General features: G+C 32.9%; 1 protein-coding gene across 2 annotated transcripts; it reads left to right on the forward strand.

The window, feature by feature from the left end:
* Positions 1–10,812, forward strand: LOC105123260 (developmental protein SEPALLATA 2-like). Of its 2 annotated transcripts, none has more exons than XM_011022771.1 (9): positions 1–72; positions 370–558; positions 7,146–7,224; positions 8,378–8,439; positions 8,635–8,734; positions 9,431–9,472; positions 9,559–9,600; positions 10,187–10,326; positions 10,475–10,812. In XM_011022771.1, exons 2-9 carry the CDS (start codon positions 374–376, stop codon positions 10,557–10,559), a joined length of 735 nt encoding a protein of 244 aa, XP_011021073.1. In that variant the 5' UTR covers positions 1–72; positions 370–373; the 3' UTR covers positions 10,560–10,812. The 2 variants fall into 2 exon arrangements, with proteins under 2 accessions (XP_011021073.1, XP_011021072.1); XM_011022770.1 differs by lacking the exon at positions 1–72 and adding an exon at positions 80–271.
* Positions 10,813–15,524: the final 4,712 nt, after the last annotated feature.

The following is a 15,524-nucleotide window of genomic DNA, read 5'->3' on the forward strand; positions in this document are numbered from 1 at the left end:
AAGACAACCAAAGCAGTTCTTGAAACATAACTCTCTCTTTCTACGGACAAACTCTGTAGTTCTCTATTATTGGTGGGCCTCTCTCTCTCTCTAGGGTTTCTTCAAAATATCCAACTTTCTCTTGTTTTTTCACATTTTTTTTTTGTTATAATCCGGGTTCTGATTCTTAAAGGCAATAATCACCTCCTTGTTCTTAAGAGGAGAACAAGAAACGAGGAAAATAAATACTCAAAAGAAAACGAAAGACTGCTCTAGCCAGTACACATAACAAGTATGTATATCATAAACTTAGATATATGTATTAATTTCAAAGAAAGAAGGGTTTCTGATTGTCTTTTTTTGTTTTAATGGATTGTAATGATATTTAAGGAGTATGGGGAGAGGTAGAGTGGAGCTGAAGAGGATAGAGAACAAGATAAACAGGCAGGTGACGTTTGCGAAGAGAAGAAATGGGTTGTTGAAGAAAGCTTATGAGTTATCTGTGCTCTGTGATGCTGAGGTTGCTCTCATCATCTTCTCTAACCGTGGCAAGCTCTACGAGTTTTGTAGCACATCTAAGTATGACCCTTTTTCCCTTTCCTTCTCACCTCCATCTTTAATGCATTCTTCCCTTTTGTTTTTGATTCATTATATGTTGGATCCGTTTCTTAGCTATCTTGATTTGTTCATGGACTTGATATTTCGTGTGATTCTTGTCCCACAAAGCCAGCATCTTTACACCTTTCTCTATCTAACAAATTTTGAGCATTTACTTTTTCTGGGGACTATTGGAATGGTCACTTTCTAATTTTGATGGTAACTTCGGTTAAGAACTTGGTGAAGTGTGTGTGTTTGTGAAATTTTCTTGTTGTTTTCATTAATTCTTCGTTTACTTTTGTTATAATCCTTGCGATGCTCAAATCAATTATATTTTTGTTTGATCTGCTCTCTGCAATAGTTTCTTCATGGGATCCGAATCAAATTTGAAGTCTTTTTGTTGTTCATCATTGAAATCTCGATGTTTGCTTCTGGGGGAGCTATAGAGTACCTAACTGATTAAGTATTTATTTCAAAAAAGATTCATTAGTGGCACAAAATTCTTCTTGGTGGTGTTGTTTTTTTCCTCTCAAGAAGCTTGAAATTCCTTGATAAAAAAATTCGTTACTGATTCTGTTTTCTCTTTCCCCCAAGTTGAAAAAAAAAAAAAAGAACAAAAGAAATTGATATATCCAGCAGCTGGCAGTTCTTCTGAGTTTGGTTTTTAACTTCTTTTTTGTTTTTTTTTTATGAGAAAAATTTTGGATTGAAAAATGCTAATAAATGAAGTTGATTAGATTATCCTGGGAACCTGTTCTTACCCATGAGACAATTCGGATTAGTTTGAGAGAGCTGCGAGCTGTGAAAAGCCCTATAATTACTTGGCCATGTTCAACTGTTATCTGCTAGGTATAAAAAGCACTTCTCCCTTGTTACATGGTTCTTACAGAAATCCACGTAGGCACTTGTTTCAATAAAGGAACTGTGGTTAATTATTAATTAAACTAAAAAACAAATGAATGATTGATTTGAGAAATGTTCGGGGGGATTCGGGGTTTTATAAAAAAGTGATTTTTATTTTTAAATGGTTTTGATATTTTGATGTTAAATAAAATTTTAAAAATAAAAAAAATATTATTTTAATATATTAAAAAAATATTTTAAAAAATAACTACAACAATTATCCAAAAATCCTCCTGAAACATGAGTTTTGGGTATTTTAATACTATTATTGGGATTAGTAATCAACTCATTCATCATTTACTTTGATTTTAAAAAGAAAACTTATCCAAACATCCTCCTGAAACATGAGTTATGGGTATTTTAATACTCTTATTAGGATTAGTAATCAACTGATTTATCATTTACTTTGATTTTAAAAAGAAAACTTTGGTTAAAATCATAATATTTCGAGGTTGGATTAATTTAGTGCCATTTATTAGCAATCCATTGTAGCTTCTTGAGTGTTTCAATCATTAATCTTGTGATCTTTGAGTGCAAACATGCATTTGTTTGTTGCTGTTAATTAACTTCTCCTTATAATATAGGCAAGAAAGTCTAGAGACAGGCATTAAGATTGTAAAACTGACATTTGCTAGGGTTTTTGTCTTATAACTCCAGCTCTAGGGCAAATTAATAGATTTCAAACTTTCATAACTGACGATAGTTAATTAACATAACGGCAAACACAATTACCCTCTTCACAATCAATCATAGAAGTTAATCAATGTGTGAAGTAAGTAATCATCATCGATTGTAGTCTGTTTGCTATTTGGCTTGATAATCTCAAGGAGTAAATTCTTTTTAGTATGCAAAATTCACATATTTAGAACTTGGACATACAAAATCTTTGGAAAGAAAATGGGAAAGAAGAAGGGAAATAGAATACAAAGTCCATGCATCCACTTTAATTTAAACTCCCTAATAAACTCCCTAAGACTTGGTGCATGAAATTTATACAAATTAAATGTATAAATTTTATAAATCAAAATTCAAAAACTAGTTACAATCAACTGCAGGATTCTTAAATTTAGTGCAATGCTTCCCCTAATAAATAATATTAATAATAAAAAAACACATTCAATCTCCACTATTGTGTATGAATCTTTCTTGTTGATTTAGAAGCTAATAGCCATTCTAATTCCATAACATTTATTATAATTTTATTGCATCCTCAGCAATTAAGGGGTCATTTGTTTTTGGGGCTAGTTTTCATTTATTTGGGCTAGAGAGAATATATCATGTTGTTAAAACCAAAAAATTATCTAATTATTCAATATATAAACTTTGTTCCTAATCTACTTGGGTTGTTTAAGACATCATTATTTGTGTCATGTACGGAAAAAATGATAAAAAAGCTGTCAGTTTTTTTCTAATGACATTTCAAAGTCTTCATATGGCATACATCATGACACATTTGGGCTAGAACGCTTGATGAATTTACTAATTATCACGAGCAATTTTGCTCATCTAAACTTCCAACAACTCATCAACCACGTATAACCTGTCACTTGGGCTGTGTTGGTTGCTTATCGGTAAAATTAAGTTTTGTTACCTCAAAATTTTTTGGCACTTGTGGCATCCCCACTTTTGAAAGGGATTGGCCATGAATCTCTCTAGTGCAATAACACCATTCTTCAAAGAATGGATCAGAAGACTCCTTAAAGTCCAATAAGTCACCTTATGATATATTATCCTTGATAGGATATAAGTTTGTTTTTAAATTAAAATAATTGTCTCTGAAATACACTTTCTACTTACAGATCTTTAACGGAAGCTTTTGAACTCTTGCACACTCTTCTTAAAAGGGGTTTTTCTTAGTGTAATTACACATTTTTTTTATAAGGGGTTCTCTCTAGTGCTATTGCATAACATCTTTGAAAAGGATTCTTTCTAGTGCAATTGCACTCTCCTTGGAAAGGATTCTCCTTAGTATATGTTGCATAATCTCATTGGAAGTGATTTTTCATAATGTGATAGCTCTACCCTCCATAACAGCTTAAGATGATAATCTCAACAAAGTAACAAGACCTTCATCCTATGACTAAATATATACCACTAAGACTAACTGGAACCTAAAAAACTAACACAATTATTTAAATAGGCTCTCGAACTTTATGTTATCTCTAGGGATGATCTCGAATCTCTCGCTTTCAAGTGTGGTCTCTCTTTTCAGTGGGAGGCTTTTACGCCGTATAACATGGGGTCTCATCTCTTAAAAAATATAATAACTCTTCAAGAAAGAGATTGACTTGGTATCCTTATTGCAATAACACCATCCTTGGGTTCCCCTCCGCTCCTTAAAAAAATTTCTAAGTATGGGTGTCAACATGGAAATGTCCTCTCTTCCTTGTAAAAATTTTCTAAATATACATGTCGATAAGAATTCATTCCCCCCTCTCTCCCAGTCTTTTATAATATTTTCTAAATATAGACTTACCCTACTTGGTTTCTCTACCTATTAGAAAAATTTTCTAATGATGAATTCCTTTATGGTTTCATCTCACCATCCTAGAAAATTTTCTAGGCATGGGTTCCTCCATAGTTCATCTCAATATACTTAGAAATTCTTTTTTCAAACATAAAGTATACCTTTACATATAGACTCTTTGTTATATTAATTGGGGATTTAACCCGCTTCTTATATAAAGAATCAACAAACTCTTTGTACTAGTTATTTTTACAAGTTTTTGCATATAAATACCACAATGACTTGAAAAACTATTAATAAATCCAGATTTAAAAGCCCAAATAATCACCATAAAACCCAACTTTCCTTGGGCACAGCTAAAGAAAGGATTCACACTCCATTGGCCTTAGCTAGAAGAAGGACCCACTTTCTTTAGACACAATTACATTTTGGATCTTATTCTCTCTATACCTATTAATTATATAAAAGTCCTCTAAGGACCTGCTATATTTCAATTGATATTATTGTTGTGCAAGAGATAATGTGTAAAAGTCCATGAAAAGCCTACCATATTTTCATTTATATTAATATATATGTTAAAGATATTTTCTCTCATCAATACACAACTAAAGAAAGGATTCACACTCCATTGGCCTTAGCTAGAAGAAGGACCCACCTTTTTAGACAAAATTACATTTTGGATCCTACTTTTTTTATACCCATTAATTATATAAAAGTCCTCTAAGAACCTACTATATTTCAATTGATATTATTGTTGTGCAAGAGATAATGTGTAAAAGTCCATGAAAAGCTTACCATATTTTCATTCACATTAATACATATGTTAAGGATATTTTCTCTCATTAATACATATGTCAATGATATTTTTAATCAACATTAATATATATGAGAGATATTTTATCTCTTTAATACTAACAAAACAATATTACACTTTAGTCCCCCTCTCCATAAAAAAACTCATGGGCTATAAATAGATTACTAATCCTTTAAACAAAAGGTTTGAAATCTTCATTCTCTATTGTATATTTATTTCTCAAGTATCTTTTTGTAATATTATTATATTTTCTCTCAGAAATTCATTTAATCATTAGAGAGTTCTCTCAAGTTCACCAAAAAAGTTTAAAATCTTCATTTTCTAATTTATATTTATTTTAAAAGTATCTTTATGTAATATTATTATATTTTCTTTTAAAAAATTATTGACTTAATTATTAGAAAGTTCTCAAATTTATCAGAGAGGACCTTTTTAGTATCAGGCACCCGTCTTCAACCATTTTGGCTAGAAAGAATAAATGAGATTATCAGAACCAAAAGATTAATTGATTATTCAAGATACAAACTTTATCCTCAAACTACTTGGAGTTTTTTGTTTTTTATATCATCACATCCTTTTTTTAAAAAAATTTGTTTTGATGAGTTTTTCCCCTCGGAAACTACTATGCAAACACATATAAACATGTTATCTATATATCTCAAAATGAAAACTAAAATTAATAACAAAAGTCAAATGTAAGTAACGGTTAATAATGTTAGAGATTAATAGGCAAAGTTAAATAGCATCGTCTCAAATAACTTAACATTATATTAAGAGACACTAAGAGCATATATATTTTTAAAATTTTTATATCTATTTTTTCAAAAAAATATATTTTACAAAAAATTCTATCAATTTAAAATACCTTATAATTAATTTACTAAAAAATATTTCAACTTGTGAACTTTCATAAAAAAATTTTATATACAATAATTAACTCATCAGTGTCATTACATCCACCACCTTCACGACCACTATCACTTCACTCCGTCACTGTAACAACTACCATCTATATCCTATATTTTATTATTACCATCACGAATCACTGCTTTTCAAGTAAATTATTTGTCAACCATAAAATATTCTTACGTATCCAAAATAAATGCCTTCGTTGAGATAATTACAATGAAAATTAGTGCACCGGCCATAAAAGAAAGAAGAGAGAGAGAAATAAACGACAGAAGTCACTTTGTTTTCACGTTTAAAACATGGCCAAATAATTGAATTGGAAAGACGTGGTTGCGAAGTAGAACCAGAAGTGTGAATGGGAGTTCGAGACATGATGTCTTAAATACCGAAATTGAGAATTATAAAGTTTTTATGGGAAATGAAGTTCAAACTTAGTTGATTTCACTTTTTTAGAGCTTAAAGATCACATCGCAAGAGATGCATGTGGAGGCTGTAAATGAAAAAAATAATAATCGTAAAGCAATCAAACTGTGTAACTTCAAAGTTGGGTTTCAATATTGGTTTTGACTGGTTTACTGGTTATTGACCTGGTGTAACCAGTTTTGAATCAACTGAATCAGTTTTGAAATTGTTCGATGAGTACACTACGTTTAGAAATATTGAGGGGATCCACAATGCTTTAAATAAATATATGTTTTTTCAATTATATCCTTGCATAAATTAATTTTTTTATACAAGATTACCATATTGAAAAATATGTTATAAAATTACGTTGATTGGTTTGTCCCGAAATATTTATACATATGAAAACCCTATATTTATGATACAGTAGACAGTACTACTCACATGGATTACTCCCTTCATGCATCACTACTATATATGTAGGTTAAACCAGGCCTCTCTTCTCGTGGTAGATCGAGGGTTGGCATTTGTCACATTCATGGAATATATCATGGAGATGGAAAGAAAGAAATGTACATCTTGAGGTCAATATGAACATTCATTCATTTGTTCCACAGCGTTGAAGGGCATGGAGAAATTCTTGCACTATGATTGGATGGATAAAACATCACCAGATCTTATAATTTACTGTACCTCTCGATCTCTTGTAGGAAATTAGTGAGTTAGGGTCATAGAAAAAAGGGGGTTATGGCTTATTTCTAGTAGTATAGTTAAAAGCCAAATTATATATTTATTCAAGATTTTAAAGAGGGTAAAATAACATACATGTGGTTTCCAGATCGATGCTGAAACAGGTCTTTTGTTTTTTATACAAGGCTTCACTGCCATTGTTATGGTTAGATTACGAATGTTTGCGTAACAGTTACCACTTAACACCCTCTTGCGTAAGCTCCCGACTAATATAATGTTCTCGTTTTAATGAAAACAAGAACAAATTTCATTTTTGCATATCTGATTTTCCAATAATCAGACTGTGGTTTGGTTAGACTTATTTCATGCTTTTCCCTTTTACAGCATGCTCAAGACCCTGGAAAGGTATCAGAAGTGCAGCTATGGGGCAGACGAAGTCAACAAACCAGCCAAGGAGCTCGAGGTAAGCTTAGTTTTATTCTTTTTACAACAATGTAGATAACTACAGTGTAATACAATTTTTAGATGAAGTATAGAGTATTCATTATTCTTTTCTCATAATCTTACAAAATTCGTTGAAACATTTCGATATTAAATGAGAGGTTTTAATTAGAATTTTGCTCTTTGACTACTTTGAACATACGGTAACACAAAATTAAATGCATCAGGTTGTGCTCTCATTATTTACATAGGTAAATTACAAAATTTAATGAACTCTGAAGTTACAAAATCTTCTTAGTTATAAATACTCATGTATGCAAGTTGTATGATGTATTGAAAGAAATTAACAAAAACAAAAGTGAAGTATTTTCTCATATTATTTTCAGGTGGGAATTTTATTGGCCAACAGGTATGTAGAGCTTTAGGCTTTACCCTTTATAGAGAGAATGTACCCCCACACGAAGATTTATTTGGAATTTTTTTTTATCAGAAACAAGTTACAGAGAAAGTCTGTCTGTTGTTTCAGTTTTTTAAGGCTTTGCCAAATCGCATAGGCTTGAATGATCTTATGACTAGCAATCGAGGTGTTCGTACCTTTTTGCCTGGTCTATTTTATTAATTATATATTAGTGTTTTATAGTTCTTTTGGTTGTAAAAGGAAGGTTTGAACTGTAGGACCTCTTAGTAAGAATATCAGTTGAATTACTTTGGTTCCGTACTCCTTTATAATAGATGATAGTTGAGGAAACAAATCAATTTTGAGGCATGTACATCTTGATTTCTTTTAAGGAGATTCAAGTCCTTTACAATTTAGAAAATCCTTGAAAAACTTGTGCAACAATTTAGATGGGTTATCGTACCATAACGGGCACAAATGAAAGAGACTGCTCATTCAATATAGAAAATGATTCGATTACAAGGATGGTGAAAGGTTATGCTGTTGTTCCCACAATACATAAAAAGGTTAGGTATATTAATTAAGAAAGGAAGAAGAATTACGGTTAAGTGTTCATTATGCTCTACTTAATATCTGACTTCATGGGTGCTATGGTTTTCTAACCAAGCCTGAGACATATCATGTTTTGTTCATTTATGAGATGACTTGCGTTAGAATTAATAACTTCAGTTATAATTCTTGGTTTGTAGTTTCATATGACTTGGGTTTATGATTGCAGAGCAGCTACAGGGAGTACCTGAAAGTGAAAGCAAAATTTGAGACCCTACAAAGAACTCAGAGGTAACCACAATAACAAGCATCCGGGAGATATTGTTTAGCAACTTTTACTTTTTAAGTTATTTAGTTGCGCCATGCGCCTGGAGATGTGGTTAAAGCTGAAGTTTCTTGCGAAACTGTAAAAGTTTGGTGAACGCTGCCTTGTTATCAAATATATGCTGATTTCATATCCTTGATAAATTTCCTTTTGTACTGCAGGAACCTTCTTGGAGAGGACCTCGGACCTCTGAATACAAAAGAACTCGAGCAGCTCGAGCGTCATTTGGAGTCGTCATTGAAGCAAGTTCGGTCAACTAAGGTAATCTAAGTTTTTATTGTTATATTTTTCTTTCTATCATCAAGGAAAAATCAACTTCATATTTCACATTAAGACGATTTTCCGGGTATCAATTACTAGCATTAATCTTCTATGATGTTAAAATTTCATGGACTACAAATCAAGACAAGGGTACTTGGAAGATAGATGCAACAAGGTGTTCTAGCGACAAAACTAATTCTTGTATTAGGATTTTTTTTTCTTAATTCAGTTATTGTTGAGTTGTAGCTTTCTTTTGCTATTTCTTTCCTATCGTTTCCTGGTTTTCCTTTACGGCCTTAAGATAGGCGTAAAATGGCTATCTTCCTTTCAACCATTTGTTTGTGCCGCCTGTTCTAGCTGTATAGTAGTGAATTTGATGTTCCCGTCTTTGTTAGGAAAGATCAATGGTACCTTGATTCTGCAGCTCCTGCTAGGACGGGCTGATAGAATCCTTCCATATAGTTCTGCAATTACAATCGGCTGTGAGTTTACTGTAGAAAATGATAGACTAAGAGATTGTCTCTTGGCTTGGCTTTCATAGGCTAAGAGCCTGCTGGTCTTATCTTTTGAGAAAAGCATGGAGAGTTCATAGTGCTTTGTGTATCTTGTTTCTTAATGTTTATTTGCTGAAAAGAAAATACTAGTTCTTCTATATTGTGTTTGTTGATATTATTATCATTCCATGCCACTTTGCAGACCCAGTATATGCTCGACCAACTTGGTGATCTTCAAAATAAGGTATATGAAAGTGACAGTTAGTGTATAACTAGTGCAACTCACTTTATGTAACTTCCAATGCTAACTGAAAAGTATTTTGAGTACAGGAACATATGTTGCTGGAAGCAAACAGAGCTTTGACAATGAAGGTAATATTTCACCTTGTTATATCCAAATTGATTTTATACTGGATGAGAGGCTACTTGCTGGTGGTGACTTGTTAGCCCCAGGTATATAGAAACTTGTTTTCTGCAAGGTTGTCAGGAGTTATTCTTAAATTTTCTTAAAGGCCCTGTATCTCTCATGCTAATCAGGATATTATAAAGAACCCATCTACAGAGATCCTTAAAACCATTCTCATGATTAAGAAACAGCATTGTTCATTATTTCATGAATGTTTTCAAAAGTTACAAGTATTTCTTCTTACATTCTAAAAGTGGGAAAAAGTAAAAAAAAATAAACCATGTGTAGCACCCGCCTAATACAGTCTTAATTATTTACTTCTTATAGAATCAGGAGTTTCCTGTTTTTCTTTGTTCTCACTCTCCTTGTTTTCATTTTTTTTCCCTGTAGTAAAATGCTGGCTAGCATACTCCTTTTTTTCGAATTTTGCAACAAATTCAATTCTACAGCACAATAAATTCTATATACGTTCTTTCTAAACATTCTCATTTGCTGATATACTCATGTTTGTCAGCTAATGTGGTTTGCCTTCTGTTTTCTAATGTTCGGCAGCTGGATGAAATCAGTGCAAGAAATAACCTCCGACCATCATGGGAAGGTGATGATCAGCAAAGTATGTCCTATGGCCATCAGCATGCACAGTCTCAGGGGCTATTCCAGCATTTAGAATGCAATCCCACTTTGCAAATAGGGTAAACATTCAACTTCTCAAGATATCTCAATTCCTTTCATCTGATGTGTACTCAGATCAACTAGACTAGGCCTGTTTCCAGAATATTGATTCATTAATTCGACAGCTACCCTAATCTCCTTTCTGTTTATTCATATTTGTGAAAACAGCTATAATTCTGTTGGTTCAGACCAGATAACTGCAGCACATGCCGCCCAGCAAGTTCATGGGTTCATTCCAGGGTGGATGCTTTGAATCTGTGCTCTTGGTTGCTCATAAAGGGACACCTACTATGTAATTGCTTAATTACATCCAAGAGGCATGCAAGAAGTTCTGGAAGACTTAATTTGTTTCTCTATGATTATGAACTCCTTTTCTAACAATTTCATTCACTGAGCTGCTCTCCCTGTGAGAATAGACAACGCATATGATGGTTCCTCATGGTCATTGCTTAAAGCATCATAAAAGAGCAAGCATTATTGAAATCTTGACATTTTCTTTTTCTTGACACAGACCCTTCCATGACAGCTCTGGATTCACAGAAACCATCCTGCACATACGCATGAGACAAATCACTCACTTGTACATTTGATAGCCAGGAAAATTTTATCCATGTGGTAAGCCTAAATCACACATCATGAGTGAAACTTAAACCATCAAACTATAATTCCATTTGAGTTGTTAAAGGGCTCTTTCATATCGTTTTTTTTTTTTTTTTAATTTTCAAAAATAGAAAAAAAGCAATATGAAAGAGCCCTTTAAAAACTTAAATTTGATTCAGAACTCCTTGGCTCACAAAGGAACTGGGTCCCAACTCCCAAGTGTTGGGATCTATCCGAGGCATGATCGAGTTTGAATAAGATAAAAGTTCTCAACTCCCAAACAGTACATGATAGAAGTTAGGTAGTTGATATATTTTTATATATAACAAATAATATGAACATAATTAAATATTATATACATGATTCCTATATATATATATATATAAACTCTTAAATGATTTGTATATGCAATTGTTTTACTTCTTAGTATAGATCATTAATATATTTTATAATATAATTTATATTTTTAAATAATATATAGTATTAGTTTTTAAATGTTGTTTAGAAAAAAATAAGAATATTAATTCTGTGATGTGCTATAAAAAGTAAAAAAAAAGAAAGAAAGTCAAGTTAGGTAGACAGTGGATAATAGGTGAAGAATATCCTCATTGCCCCTGAATGGATAACTCGATTACAAGTGATAGCAGTGGTTATAGGTGAACGTGAATGGGTTCGAATGCATAAAAAATTTGACGGGACCTGATACAGTCATCCCTAATAATTACTGGGTTTAAGATATTCTAGATCTAGATCGTTGCAGTCTAAAACCAAGTTAGGACAAAGTAAGGATAGGATTATCCCCTCCATTTGTTCCACCAATTAGTGTATGTATTTTCTAGATAACAAATTTTAAAAAAATATCATCTAATCCAACATAAAAAATAAAATAATAAATAAAAATAACACCAAACAACTCCTAAACTCTTATGAAGAGATGATTTTAGTGATTAAATTATTTGCGGAGCCAACATTTTTTTTTTTTTTGTATATAAACTAGGATTAGAATCATCCAATGCTAACAAAATTAGTAGATTTAATTTAGAACTTATTGACAACCGAAGAATTTAATATATTATTATCTTAATATTTTTATAATAAAAAACATGTTACAACATGGATAATTAGTTTTTAAAAGTGAAAGTGTTAAATATACACCATCCATGCATAACAGGTGTAAAAAAATTAGTATTACTTTTAAATGTATAATTAGTTTATTTGGAGATTTGTATAGAATATTAAATATAAACAAGTGTTTATAAGTATAATAGCTGACAAGGTTTATAAAATCACCGTGTATTTACCTGGTGGTGCATATCTTATTTATAAAGTTTCTTTAGCAATATTACAACAAGGTAATCAATATACAGAGTCAACGTATCCTTATATATATAGCTACTGTCTACAATCAAGGAATTGCCTAGAATAATGAGATTGAGTTTTGATAACAGGTACAACATGATTTAAGGAGAATCTTGGGGATCCTTTTATATGCGTAATACCCCCCCGCAAGCCTAGTATCTCAGAATCAGAGATGCGAAGTTTGGAACGAAAAAAAATAAAGATGGGTTAGCCAAGACTTTTGGAGAAAATATCGGCAATTTGTAAGTGAGTGGAAACATAAATGATAATCTATGTTGAGGACTCCAGAGCTAGCCAGCTCTCTCACAAAATGATAATCTAAATCAATATACATAGAACGCTTATAGGAGACTAGGTTGATAGCAAGAAAAATTGAGCTTTGATTATTACAGAGCGGGATCAGAGGAGATGGAGAAGATACATGAAGGTCCTAAAGAAGATGTCGCAGCCATTTAACCTTTGTGGTAGTATAAATCAATGCTCGATATTCAGATTCACAACTGGATCGAGAAACTGTTGGTTGCTTCTTCAAACTTTAGAACACTAAAGTACCACCAAAATAAATGGCATAACTAGAAACTGAGTGACGCGTATCTGGATATCCAGCTTAATTGGCATCTGAATAAGCAGTGAGTTCTTTAGAAGAAGATGGAGTAAAAGATAAGCCGAAGCGAAGAGTTCTCTTAAAATAATATAGTATTCGTTTAACAGCCTGAAAATAAAAAATAGATAGCTTATGCATGAACTGAATGATAACACTTACAACGTGAGCAATATCAGGATAAGTAATTATAAGTTATTGAAGGGCCCCGACAAATGACCAGTAAAGAGATGGATCATTAAAATCAGGGCCAACCATGGAAAGATGTTGAGCAACTACCATGGGAGCACCTACTAGTTTGGAGTCAACCAACTGTACACGCTATAGAATTTCATAGGTGTACTTAGCTTGGTTAAGAAATAGACCAGTAAATGTGCGATGAGCTTTCAAGCCTAAAAAATAGTTCAAAGAGCAAAGGTTCTTAGTGGAAAATTCATGAGTTAGCTTACCAATAAAGCCATGAAGGAGTGTTGAGTTGCTGTCAATCATGAAAATATCATCAACATACAATAGTAGGTATATTAAGTCATCACCTCTGGAGAGTACAAATAAAGATGGGTCAGCAAAACTATAAATAAAGCCAATGGCCAAGAGGAGCTAAAACGATGAAACCATGCGCTGGGAGCTTGCTTGAGGCCATAGAGAGCATGATGAAGCCGTCAGACATGTGTAGGATATTTAAGATAAACATAGCCAGATGGCTGATCTGTATAAACTTGTTATTGCAAAAGTCCATTAAAAAAAGCATTATTGATGTTAAGTTGCTAGAGAGACCAATTATTTAAGATTGTCAAGGACAAAACAACTCTAACTATGGAAGCCTTGACAACAGGGCTAAATGTATAGGTGAAGTCAATGCCCGGTTGCTGCGTGTAACTCTTTGTGACAAGAGGAGCCTTAAGACGATCCACAGTACCATCAAATAGGTATTTGATGTGAAAAACCCATTTGGAGCCTACAACATTTTGGTTAGGAGATCTTAGTATTAGATCCTATGCGTGATTCTAATGAAGGGCTTGAATTTCTATATCCATGACAGAAATCCAGTCAGGATGCTTAGCAGCAGACTTGAAGCCTTTGGGCTCACGCATGGTGAGAAGAGAGTGGAACAAGTTAGAATGAGGAACTATGCTCACATGGAAGCGGTGAAAAGGTTTGAAAATGCCTAATTTGAAGCAAGTCTGCATCGGATGAGTGCCAGTCTGGGAAGGATAGCTCGGGGCTATAGGAGAGCATACATCAGTGAGAGGATTTGGTTCAGTAGACACAAGAGATGAGGCAGGCAAAAGCTCATGCATTGAAAGAATAGTGGAGGCAACAGTAGGGGCCTACAAACCTGAAAGAGGCACAACACTAGCATATGGGTCAGTTAAGCAAGATCCACATCATGTGGTATAGGATTGGGTTGTGTTGGTAAGTCAACCACTGGAATGAAAATAGGCTCAAGGAATGCACTAACAGGGGAGTTAAGCAGGCGCATTTAGTAAGAATTTCCTTAAAAGGGATAGTTAAGTGCATCAAAAATAGCATGCCTGGAAATGAATAGATGAATAGTAGAACAATCAAGACAATAAAAATCATGATGGGACATACTGCAGCCAAGAAAGACATATGGACGACTGCGATGACTTAATTTGTGGGGAGCATAGTCACGTAAGTAAAGAAATACAAGGCAACTAAAAGGATGAAAATTGAAATAAATCTAAGATTTACCATACAGAAGCTCAAAATGAGACAAGCCATCAAGAGTTGGTATGGGCAACCGATTGACGATGAAAACAATTGTGCTAAAAGCATTAACCCAAAATCATAGAGGAATCATAGAGGAACATGCAAGTAAAAAGGCATTGCTAAAACAGTTTCAGTTATATGTCGATGTTTTCGCTCGACCTGTTAGTTTGGGCTGGTGTATAAGGACAAGACATTTGATGATGAATGCAACAGTTTAGTAAGTGATCTTGAAATTGATAATTTGTAAATTAAGTGCCTCCATCTCTTTAAAATACTTTGATTTTAAGTGAAAATTGAGTTTCTATAAATTTCTGAAATTGAATAAAAATGTTGAAAACATTTTATTTAAATTTTAAAAGATAGAGTCACGTAAATCAAGAATGATCATCAACAAAAATAACATAATATTTATAACTTAAATTGGATGGAATGGAAAATGGACCCTAAAAATCACAATGAATAAGATCCAAAACATGAGATGTCCATTTGTCATTTGTCACAAATAGATTTGAACTTACCAAAATATTCAACTATTAGGAAAACTAGGAACAACTGGACACCAATTTACCCGGATCAATTCAGCGGAATACAATTACAATTCACAAGTCCCAATTCTTTCCCTCTTTGTGCAGTAAAACAGAATCAAACAATGATGAAAAATAATGCAAATAATCACAAAATCAACACCAAGATTTTTAACGTGGAAAACCCGATGCGGGAAAAACCACGGGACCGTAGTCCACCTAAAAACTTCCACTATCAACAAATAATGGGTTCACAATCATTCTTCCTCAGATTCAACTAAGGGATACAACATATATATCATCAAGAACAACTTATTCTCGGATTACAACAAGATTAAAGGAGAATTATTTGAGAAAAACTCACAAAACTGACAGCCCCGTTTTCTGTCAAAACGGCCAGCTT

The sequence above is a fragment of the Populus euphratica genome, unplaced genomic scaffold (genome assembly GCF_000495115.2).
Source record: "Populus euphratica unplaced genomic scaffold, PopEup_1.0 scaffold10.1, whole genome shotgun sequence".
Taxonomy (NCBI): domain Eukaryota; kingdom Viridiplantae; phylum Streptophyta; class Magnoliopsida; order Malpighiales; family Salicaceae; genus Populus; species Populus euphratica.